We start from the raw sequence: 24,581 nt of genomic DNA, 5'->3' as shown, positions 1-24,581 counted from the left end.
GACAGAGAAAAATTATTAAAAGAAACAAGGGAAAAATGACAAATAACATACAAGGGAATTCCCATAAGGTTAACAGCAGATTTCTCAGCAGAAACTCTACAAGCCAGAAGGGAGAGGCATGATATATTTAAAGATGTGAAAGGGAAGAACCTACAACCAAGATTACTCTAACTGGCAAGGATCTCATTCAGAATCGATGGAGAAATCAAAAGATTTAGAGACAAGCAAAAGCTAAGAGAATTCAGCATCACCAAACCAGCTCTACAACAAATGGTAAAGAAACTTCTCTGTTAAGAAAAATGGTAATACGAACATACATACTGATAATCACCTTAAATGTGAATGGATTAAATGTTCCAACCAAAAGTCACAGGCTCACTGAATGGATACAAAAACAAGACCCATATATATGCTGTCTACAAGAGACCCACTTCAGACCTACGGACACATACAGACTGAAAGTGAGCGGATGGAAAAAGATATTCCATGCAAAGGGAAATCAAAAGAAAGCTGGGGTAGCAATTCTCATATCAGACAAAATAGACTTTAAAATAAAGACTATTATAAGAGACAAGGAAGAACACTACATAATGATCAAGGGATCAATCCAAGAAGAAGATATAACAATTGTAAATATTTATGCAGCCAACATAGGAGCACCTCAATACATAACATAACAGGGGAAATCGATAGTAGCACAATAATAGTAGGGGATTTTAACACCCCACTTTCACCAATGGACAAATCATCCAAAATGAAAATAAATAAGGAAACACAAGCTTTAAAGGACACATTAAACAAGATGGACTTAATTGATATTTATAGGACATTCCATCCAAAAACAACAGAATACAATTTTTTCTCAAGTGCTCATGGAACATTCTCCAGGATAGATCACATCTTGGGTCACAAATGAAGCCTTGGTAAATTTAAGAAAACTGAAATCATATCAAGCGTCTTTTACAACCACAACGCTATGAGATTAGAAATCAATTACAGGAAAAACATGTAAAAAACACAAACACGTGGAGGCTAAATGATACACTACTAAATAACCAAGAGATCACTGAAGAAATCAAAGGGGCAATCAAAAAATACCTAGAGACAAATGACAATGAAAACATGACAATCTAAAACCTATGGGATGCAGCAAAAGCAGGACTAAGAGGGAAGTTTGTAGCAGTACATTCCTACCTCAAGAAACAAGAAAAATCTCAAATAAACAGTCTAACCTAAAGGAACTAGAGAAAGAAAAACAAACAAAACCCAAAGTTATTAGAAGGAAAGAAATCATAAAGATCAGAGCAGAAATAAATGAAATAGAAACAAAGAAAACAATAGCAAAGATCAATAAAGTTAAAAGCTGCTTCTTTGAGAAGATAAACAAAATTGATAAACCATTAGCTAGACTCATGAAGAAAAAGAGGGAGAGGAATCAAATCAATAAAATTAGAAATGAAAAAGGAGAAGTTACAACAGACACCACAGAAATACAAAGCATCCTAAGAGACTACTACAAGCAACTCTATGCCAATAAAATGGACAACCTGGAAGAAATGGACAAATTCTTAGAAAGGTATAAGCTTCCAAGACTGAACCAGGAAGAAAGAGAAAATATGAACAGACCAATCACAAGTAATGAAATTGAAACTGTGATTAAAAATCTTCCAACAAACAAAAGTCCAGGACCAGATGCCTTCATAGGTGAATTCTATCAAACATTTAGAGAAGAGCTAATACCCAACCTTCTCAAACTCTTCCAAAATATTGCAGAAGAAGGAACACTCCCAAACTCATTCTATGAAGTCACCATCACCCTGATACAAAAACCAGACAGAGATACTAGAAAAAAAGAAAAATTACAGACCAATATCACTGATGAATATAGATGCAAAAATCCTCAACAAAATACTAGCAAACAGAATCCAACAACACATTAAAAGAATCATACACCATGATCAAGTGAGATTCAATATATGCAAATCAATCGATGTGATACACCATATTAACAGACTGAAGAATAAAAACCATATGATCATCTCAATAGATGTAGAAAAAGCTTTTGACAAAATTCAACACCCATTTATGTTAAAAACTCTCCAGAAAGTGGGCACAGAGGGAACCTTCCTCAACAAAATAAAGGCCATATATGACAAACCCACAGCAAACATCATTCCCAATGGTGAAAAACTTAAAGCATTTCCTCTAAGACCAGGAACAAGACAAGAGTGTCCATGGTTGCCATTATTATTCAAGATAGTTTTGGAATTCCTAGCCATGACAATCAGAGAAGAAAAAGAAATAAAAGAATACAAATTGGAAAAGAAAAAGTAAAACTATCACTGTTTGCAGATGACATGATACTATACATAGATAATCCTAAAGATGCCACCAGAAAATTACTAGAGCTAATCAATGAATTTGGTAAAGTTGCAGGATACCAAATTAATGCACAGAAATCTCTTGCATTCCTATACACTAACAATGAAAGATCAGAAAGAGAAATTAAGGAAACAATCCCATTCACCATTGCAATAAAGAGAATAAAATACCTAAGGATAAACCTACCTAAGGAGGTCAAGACCTGTACCCAAAAACTATATGACACTGATGAAAGAAATCAAAGATGACACAAACAGATGGAGAGATATACCATGTTCTTGGATTGGAAGAATCAATATTATGAAAATGACTATACTACTCAAAGCAATCTACAGATTCAATGTAATCCCTATCAAACTACCAATGGCATTTTTCACAGAATAGAACAAATAAATCTTAAAATTTGTATGGAGACACAAAAGACCCTGAATAGCCAAATCAATCTTGAGGGCAAAAAATGGAGCTGGAGGACTTCAGACTGTACTACAAAACTACAGCAATCAAGACAATATGGTACTGGCACACAAACAGAAAGATAGATCAGTGGAACAGGATAGAAAGCCCAGAGGGAAACCCACGCACCTACGGTCAACTAATCTATGACAAAGGAGGCAAGGATATACAATGGAGAAAAGACCATCTCTTCATTAAGTGTTGCTAGGAAAACTGGACAGCTACATGTAAAAGAATGAAATTAGAACACTTCCTAACACCATACACAAAAATAAACTCAAATTTGATTAGAGACCTAAATGTGAGACTGGACACTATAAAACTCTTAGAAGAAAACATAGGAAGGACACTCTTTGACACAAATCACAGCAAGACCTTTTTTGACCCACCTCCTAGACTAACAGAAATAAAAACAAAAATAAAGAAATGGGACCTAATTAAAATTAAAAACTTTTGCACAGCAAAGGAAACGATAAACAAGATGAAAAGATAACCCTCAGAATGGGAGAAAATATTTGCAAACAAAGCAAAAAAGGATTAATCTCCAAATTATATAAGCAGCTCATATGGCTCAATATTAAAAAAACAGACAACCCAATTAAAAAATGGGCAGAAGACCTAAATAGACATCTCTCCAAAGAAGACATACAGATGGCCAAGAGGCACATGAAAAGCTGCTCAACATCACTAATTATTAGAGAAATGCAAATCAAAACTACAATGAGGTATCACCTCACACCAGTTAGAATGGGAATCATCAGAAAATCTACAAAGAAAAAATGCTGGAGAGGGTGTGGAGAAAAGGGAACCCTCATGCACTCTTGGTGGGAATGTAAATTGATGTAGCCATTATGGAGAACAGTATGGAGGTTCCTTAAAAATTTTAAAATAGAATTACCATATGACCCAGCAATCCCACTACTGGGCATATGCCCAGAGAAAACCATAATGCCAAAAGACACATGCACCCCAATGTTCACTGCAGCACTATTTACAATAGCCAGCTCATGGAAGCAACCTAAATGCCCACTGACAGACAAATGGATAAAGAAGATGTGGTACATATATATACACAATGGAATATTACTCAGCCGTAAAAAGGAACAAAATTGGGTCATTTGTAGAGGTGTGGATGGACCTAGAGATTGTCATACAGAGTGAAGTAAGTCAGAAAGAGCAAAACAAATAGTGTATATTAACGCATTTATGTGGAATCTAGAAAAATGGTACAGATGAACCGGTTTGCAAGGTAGAAATAGACACAGATGTAGAGAACAAATGTATGGACACCAAGGGGGGAAACTGGTGGCGGGGTGGTCGGATTAATTGGGAGACTGGGATTGACATGTGTACACTAATATGTATAAAATAGATAACTAATAAGAACCTGCTGTATAAAAAATAAATAAAATAAAATTTAAAAATTAAAAAAAAAAAGAATCATCCGGATGTCTAGTCTAAGTTCTTAAAATAATTCCTCTTGCATCTTTTATATAGGAAAATTGGTGCAAGTTAATCAAACATTCTTCTGTATCATTTATCAATTTATACTCTACCTCTTTCTAAGGGGGAATTTTCTAATATGCGGCTAAACAAACTCTAAAATTGTCACAATGACTATAAAATATGCTAACAGGTTGTAAAAACACTCATTTCATAATAATACATAGAAGTCAGCAGAAGGAGAATTCAATATTGCATACATGCTCTATTCAGTATCTAAGAGAGGTTCAGAAACACTTTCAATTTTCAATAGCAGCTCAGAGAATTAAGCCATAAAAAACCAAAAGTTAAACCAGATTAAAATGAAATATGCTTTCTAAATGGTTTATTAAAATGGAATAGTCAGCCTTTACACAGATTTTTAAACCCTGCTTCAGCTTACCTGTGCTCGCAGCTTTATTTCATTCACTTCATTGCTTAGATCCTCAAGATCTCTGCCCAGATGCAGACAAAATTGCTTAATCCTTGTTTCTCTGTCACCCACGGATTTATCAATGGCATTCCGAACAGCAACAATGGATGGCTTCATAGTTACAAAAACAGCAAAGTCTTCCGGAGGTGTGGGAACCTGATATTGCTCAATCAGCTTGTACATCTGAACCACTACATTCCCTTCATCTTCAAGGCTTTCAATCTAAACAGAAACATTCGTTGCTCGTTAAACAAATCAGAGTCCTGTTATACCCGTTAAGATTGCCTGATAGGAGACAGCTGCTGTGCATCCTAAACATCACGCTGTGAAGAGCCAGCACACGGAGGGGTGCGTTTAATGCAGATCAAACTGGCTGGAGCCTGCTGGGTGGCAAATACAGTCATTGCTACGATGCAGGTAATAAGGCCCAGGAGGTAAGTTTTTCAGAGCTGAGCATAGTTAGTATTACTGTTACAAGTGTTTAGTTTTGTCTCTCTGTTTTGTTCTCTAGTAGATTAAACAGTGCCAATATTTAAAGTTTTCAGAGACAACAGGTGCTGTGAGGATGCCCAGCTGTAACATCTGACATTCCAGGCCTGTGTTTTGAGCAGTGACTGTCCCAGGGCAGCCCCTGAGGTGTGTGGACCATGTACCCATAGATTCAGAACCTTGATCTATGGTGAGACTCACACTACCCTTTAATAAAGGCTTTTGAAACCTTTATTACTGACTACTAAACATCTTTGCTTTGATGCCCTACCTTCAGTGGACAGTGCCTTTACTACATTTTTGGCAAGGACTCCCCAGCTTTTGGGGAACCCTCCTCCCTGCCACTCTGCCACAAGATTATAGAGCGAGTATCCATGTTCTACAACTTGACCCACCTCCTGGCCACAAGCTGAACCAGGGAGAGTCAAATTGGGACCTAGTGAAACCAGCTTAGTCTGATCTCTCTCTTGAACTTGGGAAGAGTTAGAGTGCAGCTGTTGGCAGAGGCTATTTGCTTCCATGGGGTAACAAAGCATGTCCTAAACAGGAAATGAAAACTGCAGAAAGGCTTTAGAGAGATGGTTCTCAACCTTTAGCTGCATCCCAATCGCCCTGGCAAGTTTGGTAAAACAAAGATTGTTGAACCCCTCCTGAGAGTTTCTGATTCAGAAGGTCCAGGGTGGGGCCTGAGAATATGCAAGTTCTCCAGTGATACTGATGCAGCTGGTGTCGGGAACACCCTTTGAGAACCACTGTTCTAGAGAGGAGCAGAGATGCGAGATAGAAAGAGAGGTCTCTTTGGTTTCCCTATGCTGCTCTAGTCCCTAGTTCCTGCCCTTTTTAAAGGCTAGGCTCTATCCATACCTTTGGATTCCAAAAGATATCCCTGCAAACTTAGAATAATTCTTCTCATTTTTCCAAGCTAACTATGTGAGTTTTTGTTACTTTCAACCAAAAGTGTCTAACATCTTCAATAAGTTACAAATAGAACTAAGTCTGACAACCAAAATCTGCTCACCTTCCTGGATTTCTGGTACGTGGAGTAAGCATATGTCCTGTTTTCTCTGGGAGTGTCTTGGTTTACACCAAGGTATTGTCCTGGCATGATGATTAATGGTGCCTCTTTCATTCTCAAAAATGTTTGGTCAGACAGTGATTATGTGGCCTGCCCTACCTATGCTGGCTGGTGGTCTACCCATTCACTGTAAAAGGGTATCTAAGAGTTATCTCAAATTTCTTTTGCTGTCCCCTCATTCAGTTGCCCACTAAGTCCTTTGAATTCTACTTACTTAATATCACTAGAATCCATTCCTTCTCTCCTATCCTTGGAAATACTACTTTAGCTATGGTTCATCAGCTTTCTCCACAAAACACCCTTTCTACATAGCATACCAACTGCCATATCCTGTTCTTGCCACGTTGCCTCAGGTCTGTGCATGCAAATTTCCCTCTCCCTGGAATGCCTACCTGAATAGATGGACTTTAGGACAAAGCTTAAATGCCCCAACCTCCGCAAAGCCTTCTGTAACTCATAGGAATGACTGCACCCTCCCTCTGCTCCACCACCACCCTGCCCACAACAGTATCTTGTACCTATATCCATTGTATAAGAGTTATCTGCTGTCATTCATTCATTTCAAGGACTCTGAGGTCCTTGAAAGCAGGTTTACTCATTGTTGCCATCCTTGTGTCCTGCTAAGTGAGTGTTTACAACGTTTTTGGAACTAATGGATTAGGTTCCAAAGAAAAGCTGTCTGTGTGTGCAGAGCATTTTCCTAAGAAAGGCTGCTTCCCCAACACACCACCCATCATGCACAGACAACCTTATGGAGACGGGGCACAGTCTGGGTTTCTGCATATGGCACATCGACTCTCCTGTTCTGGAACCAGAGAGAGAGCAGTCTACCCCCTGCTACATGATCCTTCCTTCCATAGTTTATACAACAGGATCAGGGTAGGGGTGGGGGCTGAATCCATTCATTAAACATTTAGAATTGATATCAGAGGAGAGAGATTCTCTCTCTCGGTGGCCCGCTAGACTTGCAACATGTGACCTGGGAGGTGCTGGTGGCCATGTGTGCTGCTGAGGATGAAACAGCAGGTGCAATGTGTTTGCAGAGGTAAAGGAGCAAAGCAGACCCTCAGAGAGATGCAGAGAGGAGAGAGGATCACCTGGGTTTCCCACAGCCTTCTTATTCCTGGCTCTGGTAAGTTCCTAAGCCTAGTCACATTCTTGGTGTGGGTGTGGGTGGGGTGTGTTCCTTCCTCCTTAATGGAAGGAAGGAAGGAAGAATATTCCTTCCTCCTTAAATAGGGTCCACATTTTGTCCTAAGGTAGGACTAAACCTCAACTGGATTTTGGTTATTTGACAAAGAATCTTTCTGACTGCAGATAATAATAAATGCTGGGCATCTTTAGCCTCCTGGGATGATGTACAAGTAGACTTGAGGGAAAACCACAATCATCTTGAGATCATCACATTTGAGAAGGTGTTGTTTCTTGAAATGAGAAACAAAATTTTTACTTTTATAGGTACATGAAATAGCCTTTACTATTAATTCTGTTAACAATATATAACATTATCCAACAGATTATTGTTGTTAATGACTTATTTCACATTTCAGTTTGTATTTTTAAATTTGTAACATATCTTCAATTTCCAGATATTTAAGAAAATTATTTAACTCTATTTTTAATGCCAACTGGTGTGACTGAAAAACCTGACTATTGAAACTAAATGCTAGATTGCGTGCCACAGGGGAAAGATGGGAGGAGGAAACCACGTTTTCGGAGAGAGAGAAATAAGGGAGACAAAGGAGTGAGTGTGTGTGTGTGTGTGTGTGTGTATGTGTGTGAGAGAGAGAGAGAGAGACAGAGAGACAGAGAGAGACAGAGAGAGAGAGGGAGGGAGGGAGAGAGCGGACCCCAGCATTTGTGTTACTTGAGTCCCCGTATCTGCTGTTGTCTCCCTGTCCCGCCTCCCTGTTTAAGCTAAAGTTGGGTTTCTTTTATTCCTAATTGGAAGGTTCCTGACTATTATGCAAATATAGGTTAAGGAGGATCAAGACTTCCATTATGACTAATATCAAGTTTACAATTCTATTATCATCTATCACAAATAAGAATTGCAATAAACTGGGGTTGAGAGCATTGGCTTTGCAGTCAGAGACCCAAGTGTAAATTCCGGCTCCGCGACAAAAAGCTCTGTGATCTTGGACAGCATAACCTAGTTTTGTCCCTGTTTCCTCATCTGCAGAATGAGAATAAAAATTCTTAAGTTTTTGCAAGGATCAAAAATGTAATGTATGTAGAAAATGTAGTGCATTCCCGGCTAGTAGTACGAGTTTGATCAATGTTAGCTGTCATTACTACTGTGATGTAAGGCATATACTTACTTTGCTTGAAAGTGTTTTTGATATTCTGACAGCTGTTTCCTGACCTTCAGTCCCTCAATTTCTCTTACTTGCCTTCCTTACTCACCACAAGATCTGGAATAGTGAGAATCAACTCACCCTTTCCTGAATTTCATCAAGAAATACTAAGTTGTTAACATATTCTATGGTGGTAGTTGGGACAAATTCAAGTTTATATTCTGCATCTTGTGCCTCAGAGACAAGGGCATCCACTTTTTTCTTGCTTAGACGAGGAAGCATATAATTTAGCACCTAGGAAAGAAAAAGGAACTGTGAATCATAACTACTTGAGTATTTCCATTTTATTATATATTTTAGATAAATTCTAATTGAATGGCTGTTAAGTCGGCAGGTATTGGAAGCAGCAGTATATGTGAAGGGACCGGGTATTTTCACATTGAACCAATAGGAAGGGCTAGTTTTTTTTTTTTTTTTTTTTTTTTTTTTGCGGTACGCGGGCCTCTCACTGCTGTGGCCTCCCCCGCCGCGGAGCACAGGCTCCGGACGCGCAGGCCCAGCGTCCATGGCTCACGGGCCCAGCCGCCCCGCAGCACGCGGGATCCTCCCGGACCGGGTCACGAACCCATGTCCCCTGCATCGGCAGGCGGACTCCCAACCACTGCGCCACCAGGGAAGCCCAAAGGGCTAGTTTTGAAGATAATTTCTAGAACAAGCTGGATTGCACAACTTATTAAAAAGTTTGCCTAAATGCTCTGATCTTTTGTAAGTGCCCTTTCTGCTACTTTGCCCTGTATAGTGAACATTGTGGTGCCCTCCCAGCATCAACTCCACTTCTTTCCTGTTGGGTGGTAGTAATGTGGTTTGGAGGAAACTGATCTCCCCTTTAGAAACAAAGACAGAGTCTGATCAGTCATAAGGCAAATATGAACATGGCTTCCTTTGGCTAATGTGATCGGATTAGGGCGAACCTCTGACCTTAGCTGATCCAGTTAAGTAGAAACACAAGACTTTTGTTTAAGGATGAGAGATCTCTCATGTTCTCTCTCCCTGGACATGAACAAGGAAATAATTAGCCTATGGAGCTTTTGACAGCCATTTGAGAAATGTGAAGGCATGTGAGCTTTAGGTTGAAGCTGGCACATCAGAAGGCTTGGTATAGAGAATGACTAAAACTACTACTGAGTCACTAGATTACACCTCCCTGATGGCCATCCACTCTCTGGACTTTTTAGATGCATAGCCCATACATTTTCTGATTGCTGAAGCCAGTTTGAGTTGAGTGTTCCTTGGCTTGGTATATAGTAGTGCTCTTAGTGCTCAGAAATGTTTGCTGAAATTGAATTCTATATATTTTTTCTTTTGCAATAAATGAAGCAGCAAAGTTCTAGAAGAAAGCCCAATGCCATACAATGAATTAGTGACAGAATAGATACTAGCACTCAGGCCTGCAGCCTTTTAGACAGGGCTCTGTCTTCTTTCATCTGCACGAGGGGTCAGCAGAAGTTTTCTATAAGGGCCAAATAGTAAATATTTTAGATTTTCAGCACATATGGTCTCTGTCACAACTACTCAGCTCTGCCCTTGTAGTGAGAAAGCAACCATAGGCAATACATAAGCCAATTGTCATGGGTGTGTTCTAGTAAAACCGTACGTACACAACAGGTGGCAGGCTGGACTGGTCCTGTGGGTTGTAGTTTGACAATCTCTGTTCTACACCATTATCTCTCTGGAGGTATTTGACAGTATATATGACTCTAAAGGAAGACCTGTAAGTTATTGCAGAAGCAATCAAGTTTCCTCAGCTCTACAACTCACCAAAATATAATCAGATCTTTAGGGACAGTTTCAGATCAGGAAATGATCTCCTAAACTTGATCTCAGTATCCTAGAATCAACCAGCATTCCCACTAGGATCCTGAGCTGTTACAGTGGTGTCTCTTCTGTAGGAAGTCTTGAAATGCTCCAACAAAGGAAAAAGGAATGGGTGTAAGAGGCTAGTCTGAGGGCTGCTATCTCCTCACCTGAAAGCTGACTGTGCTTGGGACAGAAAGAAGAATATGGGACTTTTCCTAGAAATTAAGAATGCACAACAGACTAACGTTAATTTTAAATATTTGCGATACTGGAAAATAAAGATAGGTTATTGGCAAGAGAAAAATCATAAAATAGTTGTAGAGACCATAATTTAAAACTTTCTTAGTTCATAGTTACCTCCAAGCATCGCAAAGGTGATGGAATTAGTTTTTCTTTTAGTTGCTTAGTGTCAATGAGCAGCAGTCCTACATTCCTGGTGCGTCTTAGAGCTACTGCGTCCTTGTGCTGTCTGTGATATTTTTCCAATTGTTCACTAAAGAACTTAACATCTAGGTAAAGTAATTCACATAAAGCATAAAACACATGTATGAGATTTTAAAGGATCATTATAATGATATATTAAAAATCATTGCATTAATAAATTTACATACATATTTATAATGTATTATCCATATGTAGAGGACCTTGTGTAATTTTAAAATGTTAATTCATAATGCTTTATATTTTATTCTTGAAACTAATATTTAATAATGTAAATATGTTCTCTGTCTCCTGTTAAGAATGGCACATGAAAATAACTTGTAATTGTATTAGAGAATCGGGTTTATAATGGATTAGATTCTAGAGTCAGGTTGGTTTGAAGTTGGCTTAATCTAAGGGTTCTCCCACATGGTAACTCAAGGTAAGCATTTATCGAGGCTAAGGCTTTGTCAATTTGTGTCTACGATATATTGAAGTTGAATTTTGATAATATTCCCTTCACCATTTTCTCCCTTTCCCAAACCAGTGGAAGCCTGATTACCTTAAATACATTTTTATCATACTCTTGGTCAAAAACAGCTCTTACTAATACACATATAATACTAAACTACTTTACTCATCTTTCAAAATCCTGTACCTCTCGGCCTTTAAATATTTAGTTAACTTTATTTCCAATTACTCTCTCTGCTTGAGTCAGATTGATTTCCTTACTGCTTCTTGTTTTTCTTCTCTAATCCTCCTCTCTACCATCCCAAAGAGAAAAGGGTGTTGATTCTTGATACAAGGGAGAGTTTGACACAGTATAAAGAACACATCAGGGCTTCCCTGGTGGCGCAGTGGTTGAGAGTCCGCCTGCCGATGCAGGGGACACGGGTTCGTGCCCCGGTCTGGGAGGATCCCACATGCCGCGGAGCGGCTGGGCCCGTGAGCCATGGCCGCTGAGCCTGCGCGTCCGGAGCCTGTCCTCCGCAACGGGAGAGGCCACAACAGTGAGAGGCCCGCGTAACGCATAAAAAAAAAAAAAAAAAAAAAAAAAAAAAAGAACACATCAGGGACTTCCCTGGTGGCGCACGGGTTAAGACTCCTCACTCCCAATGCAGGGAGCCTGGGTTCAATCCCTGGTCAGGGAACTAGATCCCAAATGTATGATGCAACTAAGAGTTCACATGCTACAGCTAAAGAGCCCATGAGCCACAACTAAGACCCGGTGCAACCAAATAACTAAATAAAATAAAATAAATATTTTTTTAAAAAAGAACAAATCAGACAGTGTTAGAAGACCTAGGCTCAAGTCTTTAACCCATCTGTGGCTTTGGGTAAGTTAGATGATAGTTGATAGTTGATCTTCCTGAGCTTCGGCTTCCTCGTGATACAAAAACGGGATGACAATTATCTGTCCTACTCATTTCAGAAGGTTTTGATGTGTGTATTTTTTTTTTTTTTTTGCTGTACTTGGGCCTCTCACTGTTGTGGCCTCTCCCATTGTGGAGCACAGGCTCCGGATGTGCAGGCTCAGCAGCCATGGCTCACGGGCCCAGCTGCTCCGTGGCACGTGGGATCTTCCCGGACCGGGGCACGAACCTGTGTCCCCTGCATCGGCAGGCATAGTCTCAACCATTGCGCCACCAGGGAAGCCCTGATGTGTGTATTTTTGAGAACTGACAAAATAAGTATATCAAATGATCTGAGAAGACTTCTGGTAAGGAAACCTGTATAATGTGGATTGGTCAAGTATTTTCCAAACTTATTTGAACACAGAGTCTTTTTCATTTTTTCATGGTATCATGTAATATCCTTCAGAATAGTGGTTCAAGGAATACTAGCTTGGGAAACACTAATTTGGTCCAATACTTTCATTTTATACATGAAGAAATTTAGATCATTCGAGGTTAAATGACTTGGCCATGGTCATATATAGCCATGTTCAAAGGGAAACAAAACAGTAAAGCTGATAGAAGAGTTCTCTCTTTATGAGCTAGAGGAGAGGCAGTTTGTACAATAGTTAAGCACACAAACTTTCAAGTCAGAGAAAATGATTTCTAAACCACTGACTAGCTGTGTAAACTTGAAGTTACCTTATCTCTATATATTTTCACTTCCTTATTTGTAAAATGAGAATACTCGCCTCATAGAATTATGAGGATTAGATGAGATGCCTGAAAATCACTTAGCACAGGATCTATCATAAGTGCTCAGGAAGTATAGAAATTATTAGTAAACACTGACATTTATAGAAATTCAGGGGTGAGATATGGCTGATTAGTTCAGGAAGCCAGAGTTTGTCCCCTGATCGTCTTCTGGGGCTAGACAGAGGTCAGTGTAGCTAAAAGTTTGGTTAAACAGACATTTGTTAAGTGTAAGTGTCTATAATATGTGCTAGGCAGTGTTAGAAGAGTTTGAGGGAATGTGATAACAGGCAAGGCATGGTATCCAAGGGGCAAAGCTACATTCTATTAACCTCTGGCTAACAGTTGGGTTCGAGGTTTAGGAAGTACCAGGGAGTTCCTAAAAAAGGAGGAACACAAGGTTTAGGAGTCCAGACCAATGTACTCCAGAGTCCCAGAAAACAAACAGCTGATACCTATGAGACCCTGGTTCCAGGACTGGATAGAATTGACAAGCCAAGGCAGGACTAGAAGAAGGGCAACCTGGGAGCTTGGTGTCCTCACCCAGATGGGTGGTTGGTGAGGGAGTAAAGTTAGCCAATGTGAGGAACATGGTAACAGGATACTAGGAGGCCTTGGCTCAAGGTTATGAGTAGAAGATCTAGGGGATTAGAACTAGTTATTTGGATTAGGCCTACTCCATGTGCTGAAATGCCAGGTTCCACACCTTACTGCCACCCTGGTGCCATTGTGTCCCTGTCAGTTCCCTTCAGTTCAACACACACTAAGTCTCAGTGTGATGGTGTTGGTGAAGAACAGTAGAAATGAACTTGTCTAATTTGTTTTCTAAAGTAAGACCCCACTTCGGTTTCTTGAGCAAGTCAGTGTCTTGAAAAAAAGGATCTGTTTCAGATTTTAAAAACTTAACGGACATAACAAGTGAATATAGTGCCTGCTCTTGGACTAGATACTGGGTCAAACTAGCTGCAAACTGCTTTATTTGGGGGATTCTGAATAGGGACTAAATATTGATATTAAGGAATTCTTGGTTTTTTTTATTAGGTGTGATAATATTAATTTGGTTCTGTAGGAACATGTTTTTTAAAGATGAATATTGAAATATTTCATTTAGGGATGGCAAGTCTAATTTACTTTAAAATACTTCAGCATAATAAAAAGAATGGGTTGAAACAAAAGCATAAAAATTTACAGAAAAAATCAGTGTTGCTTTGTGAGGCAAGGTATCAGAGTAATCATTTTTGTGCATAAGAAAATAAAGGAATAAAGCCAGTTCATGAAATAAAAAAAGAATATGAATGATATGCTTCACATTTTTTAATGGTAATAATGAATAATATATACTTAATTTTTGTAAACATTTGGGAACTTTCTTGCCTGAAATTTCACTTGGGTATTGTATTTTATTTCCTTTTGTTGAAGATAACGAGTTTAATAAAATAATTTCCCTTCAGATCTGATTTCATGACTAAGAGGTGTGGATTCATACCCACCAGGTTACAATATGGCCACAGAAATAGAGTAACTTGAATTCCTGAGACACATGTTGCACTATGTAAACATTTTTTAAAGGAATCTGAGAGGTAAACATTCCTTTTGACTCCTTCCCATGTAAAGGCTATATAACCTTAGCACTGGTACAACTTGATACTAAAAGATAAGCTTTTGGGGAGGAATTCTTTCCTATAATATTCTGAAATAAAACAGTAACAGTAAACCTAAAGAAAAAAAAAAAGTGGTTCTACAGCAAATAATCTAGAAATGAATAAATTCTTGCATTTTGTCAGGCCAACGCTTTGGGGCTATCATTTCTGTCACCATACACCACCAAACAGAAACACACACAATGATAAACCTTGATATACCTGTCAAACATAATTAGTAAGGACAAACAGAAAACTTACCAGGTTCTTGAAGTTTAAGAGCTTGTAAATCAAGACTTTCATTTTCCTTGAAGAATATCTGAAACTTTTCAAACGTAGCTGCATATAATTGAGCAGATTCAAATGCTGCCTGTATGGTTTCCTAAATGTTATAAAAAAACAGACAAACTATATTTTTCCTGAGCAGAATTCAATTCAATAAAACTGAACAAACACAGATGGCTTCTCTGTGCCCAACACTATGCTTTGACCTGAGGATACGTAAGTGAGGAAAGATACCATCCTGGATGACAAGAAGCAATGAATGGATTCTCTTATGAAACTAAAAAAAAAAAAAATACACATTCAAATCTGACTTTCAAAGGATTGTTCCTTATGACTGAAAGGAGACACACCTGTAATTTTTTTAGCTTCATGGTGAACTTATACAACACTAGTAAATATATGGTAAGAGACAATGTCTATTTATTTTCCAAACTGCAAATTTTATATCTTGGTTAGTGTTTTTGAGCAAAGGCAAAATCATTTAGCATAGTTACAAAATTACTTGCCTAATCTCATTATTAACTTCTCTGTGCTGTCAAGTCTCCTATTCCAAAATGTCTTCATAATTTGCCCTAATAAAATTCTTTCCTTCCCCTCACTTAACCTTGGCTCCAACCTCCACTTCCCCACAGTTTTTCCTACAATACCCATGTCAATACATGTTATCATAGTTCAATGCCTATGAACAGCAGTTAGGATCAGTTTGTTGTTGGTCTTGGTCCATTATTCCCTGGCTGCACTCAATTGCCTTCCCTTACATTTCCTACCGAGACTTCTTGCAAATGACTGCAATCTGTCCCAAGGAAAACTAGAGATGATCAATGGAATTGCTCATTCCCAACGCATCAGTGCTAGGGTATTGCTTTATGGATTCAGACTCTTGCTTTAGGGATAGTGGGTAGCAGTAGAAAGTTTCATTACAAACAATAGCACACACCCTGGATGGCTTAGTTACTTGTTCATTTATTTCCTTTTAATAGGTTCTTATGTAATCTTCCAGAATATTTCTGCTGTTTATTTATTTACATTAAAAACTGAGGGGAAGAAATTATGTCAAAGTATGTCTCCTTTGAGAAGATGTGCTACATATATACAATGGAATATTACTCAGCCATAAAAGGAATGAAATAGTGCCATTTGCAGCGACATGGATGGACCTAGAGACTGTCATACAGAGTGAAGTAAATCAGAAAAAGAGAAATAAATATGATATAATATTGCTTATATGTGGAATCAATAAAAATGGTAGAGATGAGCTTATGTGCAAAGCAGAAATAGAGTCACAGATGCAGAGAACAAACTTATGGTTACGAAGGGGGAAGGGGCAGTGGGATGAATTGGAAGATTGGGACTGACACATGTACAGTACTATGTATAAAATTGATAACTAATGAGAACCTACTGCATAGCACAGGGAACTCTACTTAATGCTCTGGGGTGACCTAAATGAGAAGGAAATCTAAAAAAGCGTAGATATATGTATACATATAACTGATTCAGTTTGCTGTATAGCAGAAACTAACACAACGTTGTAAAGCAACTATACTCCAATAAAAATTAATAATAAAAAAGAACATCCTTTTCCCCACAGCAAAAAAAAAAAAAGTATATCTCCTTTGAGCAGATTTAATAGTCTCTGATACGTGATCATGCAGGTATTAGAAACACAACGGGAGGCCTGTAAATGGAAAGCTCCACCAACATGTTCAAAATATGATTTTAAACCTCACAGGAAATTTGCTGGAATAGTACAAAGAATTCCATATATCACCATTGAAATTCCCTAATTTTTAACAATATATCACATTTGTTTTATCATTCTCTTTCTCTCTATATATTATTTTACCCTGAACCATTTGGAACAAAGTTGCAGGCACAGACATTTTTACCCCTAAATATTTCAGGGTTTATTTAATAAACACAAGGATATTTTCTTATAGAACCATAGTATAATGACCTAAATCAGGAAATTAGCATTGATATTAATACTATTATCAATTACAGATCTTATACAAATTTGGCCATTTGTCCCAATAATGTCTTTCATAACAAAATAAAAAACCATTTTTTCCTGGTCCACTGTCCTATCCGGGATCATGTATTGAATCTTGTATCTTGTATCGTATCATGTATTTCTTGTATTGTATCTTGTCACATCTCTGCAGTGTCCTTTAATCTGAACAATTTCTCAATCTTTGTCTTTCGTGACCTTTAACATTTTTGAAAAGTATCTCCTGTGTGTGTATGTTATACTTCCTAATGCTTACATTCAGTTATACATTTTTGGCAATAATACTACATAAGAGATGTATGTTCCCTGTGAATAGTGTCAAAAGACACAGAATGTTGATTTGTCCCATTACTGGTGATGTTAACATGTTAGTTAAGGTGGTGTCTGTGAGGTTTCGTTACTGCAAACTTACTATTTTCTCTCTTTAAATCAATAAATAGTCTATGCAGAAACGCTTTGAGACAATATCCTTTTCCTCATCATATCTTTGCATACTCGTTCTAGTATGAATTAGAGATTCTTGCCTATTTCTGCAGTGGTGATTTTTCCTTATGTTTTCCTTCTACGTTTACTAATTGGCATTTTACTGTAAGGAAGAGCTTTCCATTCTCACTCCATTCATTCATTCACAAAATGGACTCATGTATTCTCATTTTATTCAAAGACTGTTATAATCATTACTTATTTTAATGGTCAAATTGTCCCAGGGAGACCCTTCAAGTTGGCTTTTTAAATTTTCTGCATGTCGCCATTACTCCTTAGGCACCTTCTTATTTTTTGGTTCAACAATATGCTCTGGGCTGTTCTTGTACTTTCCCTGCCCCAGGTTTTGAATAAGCCATTTCTCCAAAGAGATTTGGTTCCTTTTGATTTGCAATGATATACAGAAAACAATGTGTGGACACCAAATATGCTCATTGTTACTAGGATGTCACTGCTTCTAGGCCATCTCAGCAAGCAGATCTAGGATACACACAAACACCTCACATAAATACATATATACACAAAACCCTATACATAGTGCTCTTTCTATCGATCAATTAAAGATCATGAGTTCATAACTCCAGTTCCAATATAACAGCATTCTGGCTTTTCCTCTTCCATATTTGGATGGGGATGAATAACCTCATTTCATTAGCCACAATATTTAGTTATGTGCTTAACTCCAGAATACACAGAAAGTCATTTCAGAATTGCTAACACACTAATACCACTATGAAAAACAGACTAAGTGGAATTCCATATTTATTATAGTTATAGTGGTCTTTAGCTTAGGGTATATGGGCAAAATAGTGTGTTTAAAAGTTACTTGGTTTAGTTTTTTTCCCCTTCCTTGCAGTGTGGTTATGTTATTCATTTGAAATATAGTCTAGTTCTTTTGTTTTCATTGGATTCTATTTTATGGTTTTGTTTCCCCATTCTTATTGATTTTTAAGTGCTATATTAAAAAGTATACTCAGAACTAAGCGTGACTCTTCCCATCTTTTCTACTCCATACCCACCATCCTGTCTACACCATTCCCACTGTCTCCTCTAGGTAACGAATTTCCTTAGTTCCTGGTTTATCTCATCTTCCTCCCTATTTTCTGACATAAAAAGCAGCACACTATAGATACTCTTTTCTACTTTGCTTTTTTCACCTAACAATGTATCCTGGAAATCGCTCCATATTAGTTGGTAGATATTTTCCGTATTATTTTGTTCAGCTGCATAGTCCTCCTCTGTGTAAATGTACCATAGTTCATCCTATGTATTTTGGGAGTTTCTGACGTTTTATAAAAATAATAATGTTAACAAAATCTAGTGCATATGTACTTTTGTATTGCTGGGCATGCATCTTCTGGGTACATATTTAAAGGTGGAATTGCTGGATCAAATGGTCAATACATAATATATAGTTTTGTTATATATTGTAAAATTCTCCATTATTTGCATTCTCAAAGGCAAAGTGTGAAGAGCATTTGTTTATCCATAAGCTAGCCAATGGAATGTGTTGTCATGCTTTTGAATTTTGCTAATCTGATAGTTGAGAAATGCTACCTCAATTTTGTTTCCATTTGCATTTCTCTTATAAGTGAGGTAGAATATGTTTTCATGTGTCTAGGTTCTTGTTTTTGGTGAGTTTTCTATCATACGTTTTGACCTTTTTTCTACCTAGTTTTTGTCTCCTCCCTGCTCCCCATTGGCAAGAGTTCTTCATGTATAAAAATATTAGCCCTTAGCTGTGATTTATATGCTGCAAATAGATTCTCCCAGTTTGTAATTGTATTTTTACTTTGTTTATATATTTTTTTGCCTTGAAAAGTTTTAAAAAACTTTATACCATCAAATTTATCAATTTGTGCCATTATTGCATCTGGATTTTGAGTCATAGCTAGATAACCTTTCTTTATGAACAAGATTATAGAAGAATTCACCCATGTTTTCTTCTAGAACTTGTATGATTTAAATAAATTTTTAGATCTCTGATCCAGTTATTTTTATATACAATGTGAGATATGTATCTAACTTTAACTTTGTACCAAAGGCTAAGCAGTTATCCCAGCACTATTTATGAAAATGTCCAAATATATCTCAGTGATCTGAAATACCATGTTTTTTATTTAATAAATTTTCATGTGTACTTAGGTGTATTTCTGGATTTTCTATTCTGTTCCACTGGTCTGATAGCCAATACCACAATCTTTTAGTTATAGAGTTTATATTTAATACCTGGTAAGAATAATATCCCAAATAGCTTTTCTTTTTTAGGGTTTTCCTAGCTTCTATGCATGTCTATTATTACATATAGGCTTTACTATAAACTTATGCTCTATGATAAAGCTTATTAGTATTTTTATTGGCATTGTGTTAAATTTATAGATTAACCTAGGGACAACAGATATCTATTATGTTGAGTCATTCCATCTAAGAATATTTCTTTAAGTCTATTTTTGTGTCTTCCAGAAGCCTTTAAGAAAACTTAAAAAGATATCCTTATATAGGTTTTTTAAAACATTTCTTATTAGGTTTATTCCTAAATATTATATATTACCTGCTTTGTTGTTATAACAATGAAGTTTTTTCCACCAAGCATTTTCAGTATTCTAGAACAATTTATGTGCTATTGTGAATATCTGGTCTTTGGAGAGTTGATAAAATTCCCCTGTGAAACCATCTGGGCCTGGTGCTTTTTACAAGGTATTTCTTTGATAACTTCCTCTATTTCTTCTGTGGAGATTGGTAAGCTTTTTATTTTTAATGTGGTTGATTTAGATTACCATGTTTCCCTAAAAATACTATCTATTTAATCTAGGTTTTCAAATTTATTTGGATAAATGTCTGCAAGGCAATCCCTCATTTTTTTTTTTTTCTGTTTAGATGGCTATTTCCTTGTTATTTGTCATTGATTATGTTAGTTAGGACTTCTATATCCTTATTTATTTTTCTCCTACTTGACCTGCCTTATGATGAGAGTTGCATGTTAAAGTCTTCTATTCACAGTGTTTCTATTTATGTTCCATTTGTGTCTCATTGCAACTCTTTGCCTTTTGCAAGTGTTTCCTGTATATATATGTGGTGCATAGAAATTTATAGCCCTGACTCATAGGATCACAAATCTTGCTTTCTTATTGTTTACATTTGTCTCTACACCACTGAGCACCACTTCATTTTCAGTCTTTCTAAAGAAAGACTAAACGTCCCCTACCAGGGTGGTAAATTTGTTACAATTGATGAGCCTACATTGACACATCATAATCACCCAAAATCCATTGTTTACATTATGGTTCACTCTTGGTATGGAACATTCTATGGGTTTGGACAAATATATAATGACATTTATCCATCATTATGGAATTATACAGAGTGTTTCCACTGTCCTAAAAATCAGTGTTTTGCCTCTTCACTCCCCCACCCTCAACCCCCTGGTAACCACTGACCTTTTTACTGTCTCCATGTTTTTGCCTTTTTCAGAATGTCATATAGCTGGAATCATACAGTATTCCCATTACACATATGTTACACCTTTTGAAGTTGTCCCACAGTGTTCTTGGATAGTCTGTTGTGTTTTTTTCAGTCTTTGTTCTCTTTGTTTTTTGGTTTTCAGGACTCTATTGATATATTCTATGGCTCAGAGATTCTTTCCTCAGCTGTGTCTAGTCTACTAATAAGCTCATCAAAGGCATTATTCATTTCTGCTATGTTTTGTTTTTTACCTCTAGCACTTCTTTTTGGTTATTTCTTAGGATTTCCATCTCTCTGCTTACATTGCCCATCTGTTCTTTCATGCTGTTTATCTTATCCATTGGAGCCCTTAGCATATTAATCATAGTTGTTTTAAATTCTGGGTCTGATATTTCCAATATCCCTGCCATGTCTGGGTCTGATACTTGCTCTGTCTTCTAATTTTTTCCCCTTATTAATGTGCCTTGTAACATTTTTTGATAATTGGACATGATGTATTTGGTAAAAGGAACTGCTGTTAATAGGTCGTTAGTAAGGGGATGGTATGTGTCAGCAGAGGGGATATATTCTATAGTCCTTTGATTAGGTCTCAGTCTTTTAGTGAGCCAATGCCTCTGAACTGTGAACTTCATAAATATTTCTCACTTTTTTTTCCTCTCTCCTTAGGTGGGACAGATGGCTAGAGTGGGCTGGAGTTGTGTATTTCCCCTCCCCCAGGTAAGTTAGGATCAAATAATACACTAGCAAATTAGGTTCTGGTTAACTAGTTTCCTCTGAGGGTAGGCCTTGTTGAGAAGAGGGTGCTCTGATATATTTCAAATTATTCCTTTTCCCCTCTCCCTGCTGGAAGCATGAGAATTTTTCTCTAATATTTACTGTGAGAATCTGGTTGAGTTCTTGCAGGTAAATTTCATAATAATGTGGGGGTTCCCTATAACTGGGTCCCTGGAGATTTTTAACTCTCAGAGTTGTTCACACTGAGCCTCCTGCAATTCATCAGTTACAGTTCAGGTTTTCCTGTCTGGCACTGGTTCTCACTGAGGTTTCTGCTCATAGTCTCTGCTCTCAGAAGCCATGACTCCCTGTTTTCATCTCTCTGTCTCTACAATTTTGAGGGCTGTGGTTTCCCCTGTGTCCTCCCCTCTATTACAGATCCTATTAGCAGTCTGTTCAGTCAGTGTGTTCAGCTTTTTACTTGTTAGAATAGAGTGGCAACTTCCAAGCTCCTTACATGTGGATCCAGAAATAGGAAGATCAGTCCTTTTGCCAAGTTATCTCTTGGTTGGATGAAACTCATCCCAATTTCATGAAAAATCCTGACCAGCACCCAAAACCCTAGGCCCTTGCCTTTTTAAAACTATTTTTCTATAGCCTTGATATTTGAAGGACTAGCTTGGTTAGATAAAAATTATTGATTCGCATTATCTGCTCTTGAGTTTCATTAAAAATGCTGTTCCAACATTGCCTTTCTTTATACGTTGTTTTTGAGAAGCCTGATGCTAGTCTAATTCTCTTACTTTTGTAAGTTATTTTTATTGTGCTGTGAGACCTGGAGGAATTTTTCTTTAGTTTTAAAAGCTTATAGTTTTAAAAGGATGTATCTCAGAGTTGATTTTTCTAGGTCAATTTTCCAAGGCACTCTGTGGGCCCTTTCAATATATAGATTCACATTTTCTTTTCTTGGACTATAGTTATGTGTTTGTTCTACCCTTTGTTTTGTTTTTCTCCTTCAGACACTCCAATTATATGTATGTTATTTCTTCTTTGCCTGTTTTCTATTTCAATTATTTTCTCTCTGACCATTTTTACTTCTAACTCTAGCTTATTTTCATTCTCCTGATTGTTTTCCTGTCTTTATACTAATTATTACATTTTCATTTCAGGTTATTTTCTCCAGCATGATGAAATTTAGTCTTGATTTCTGAGATAATTTTGTCTTTTTAAAAAAAGTTCCATTTTTATTTTAAATTTTTTTGATTTAATGTTGAGGCTATTTACTTTAGTTTATAGTGCAGCTTTTGTTTCATGTTTTATGGGAGGGAAGAGAAGGGATATTTTAATTTTCACTTTCTATTTTCTCCTTATAGTACCTCCTCAGGTATTTAATATATTTTAATTTCTTCAGCTCATGGATTTGAGTGATTTACAAAATTTATAATTCAAGGGCATTCTGTTTTGTCAGTAGAGCAATGTGCAGATTATTTTATTTTAGTTTTTGGTTGTGGGGAAAGAGTTGGGTGTATTCTGGTTTTCTGGTTCTTTTTGTCTTGCAGGGCCTTACATTTTCACCAGTTGCTCTATTTTCCCTGTACCACCCAGTGTTCAGATAATGTCTCTTCCTCCTTTTTAACCTTATTCCTCCCCCCCAAAAAAGTGATACCCTCTTGAATAGCTTGTACTTTTAAGTCTCTTTCTTATAATCAGTGCTCTAATCTACCAGGACTTAAAAAAAATCACTTTAGTATTTAGAGATTAAGTAGCATTTAATCTAAAGATAAGACAGGAAGAAAATATGTTACCCAGTTTCTTAAAAATCAAAAATATTATAAAAATAGTTTTAGTAAAAGAAAGTATACCTTTATTTGAAAGATAATTGTGTGAAAATTCTTATCATCATCAAATACTGCTGATAAGCTTGGACCAAATCCACAAGTTTTTTCTTCCAATTTGTTGTTAATGTAAGGGCTGGTAAAAGCATCAAAATATGAATCAGGCACAAGATTAGGAACTGATAACACAGTGTTTTGGAAATGGTTAATTGCGCCTGAAATACCATCCTGTTGGAGAGAAAAGCACAAACATAAATGTAAACACACACATGGTTATATTTATAAAAAGTTTTGAATTTTCTAAACTGCTAAAATAAATAAGAATAACTCATTCAACAATGCCAGGTACTGCGTTGACTCTGAATATATGACAAATCAGAAGACACAGCCCCTGTCTTCAGGAAATATGTATTCTAATTGAAAGAGAGGTAGATAAGCAAAAAGTTGCAACACATTAAGATAAATATATTACATTCATTTGAAATATGAACAAAACACAGAAAAGTCATAAGGGAAGGAAGGCCAAAATATGCCTAAGAGAATCAGGGAAAGTTCAAAAGGTGGGTTAAAAGTTCATATTCTTTGAGCAGTAATTTCCATCCTAGATATCAATCCTAAGAGAAAAAATTAGATATGTAAACAATGATTCATGTGGAAGGGCAGTCACTGAAGCATTAATTATAATAAAAACTAATTAGAAAAAATACCTTAGTGTTCAAAAATAGAATGGTTAAGTTATGGTATATTTATATGAATGGAAATTAGGCATCCCTTCAAAGATTGATTAGTGACATGGGAAAAAGCTTATAATGTAATCTTAAGTTAAAAAAAAAGAGCAGGATGAAACTGGTGTATAATATCCCATTTTAAAAATGTATGTGTAAAATCTCATGGTAAGTTAGGTGTGTTGGTATATCAGTATGTACTAAAACAAGATTGGAAAAAAAGTATAAAAATGTTAAAAGGTTGTTTCTGTTTCTAACACATGGTATTACAGATGATTTTAATAATCTTTTTATGTGTTTTTTAAGTTTGATCAGCACGAATTAATTTATAATAATATATATCTAAATGATATAAAGGTACTTCTTGAGAAGAGTCTTAAAAGACGAGCAG

The 24,581-nt window shown here is 36.8% G+C and overlaps 1 protein-coding gene across 1 annotated transcript in view; it reads right to left on the bottom strand.

Annotated features, from left to right (window-relative positions):
- Positions 1–24,581, bottom strand: part of DNAH6 (dynein axonemal heavy chain 6) — a 293,512-nt gene that overhangs the window by 206,629 nt on the left and 62,302 nt on the right. Inside the window, exons 11-15 of the mRNA XM_032653510.1 lie at positions 23,493–23,693; positions 14,937–15,057; positions 10,826–10,977; positions 8,753–8,905; positions 4,721–4,972 (exon numbers count right to left, since the gene is read on the bottom strand). Coding sequence (XP_032509401.1) covers positions 4,721–4,972; positions 8,753–8,905; positions 10,826–10,977; positions 14,937–15,057; positions 23,493–23,693 — 879 coding nt within the window. The remainder of the gene's footprint in view (positions 1–4,720; positions 4,973–8,752; positions 8,906–10,825; positions 10,978–14,936; positions 15,058–23,492; positions 23,694–24,581) is intronic.

This window comes from Phocoena sinus, chromosome 13, assembly GCF_008692025.1.
Source record: "Phocoena sinus isolate mPhoSin1 chromosome 13, mPhoSin1.pri, whole genome shotgun sequence".
Classification (NCBI taxonomy): domain Eukaryota; kingdom Metazoa; phylum Chordata; class Mammalia; order Artiodactyla; family Phocoenidae; genus Phocoena; species Phocoena sinus.
The sequence above is the reverse complement of the archived record's forward strand: the minus strand, read 5'-3'. Positions and strand labels throughout refer to the sequence as shown.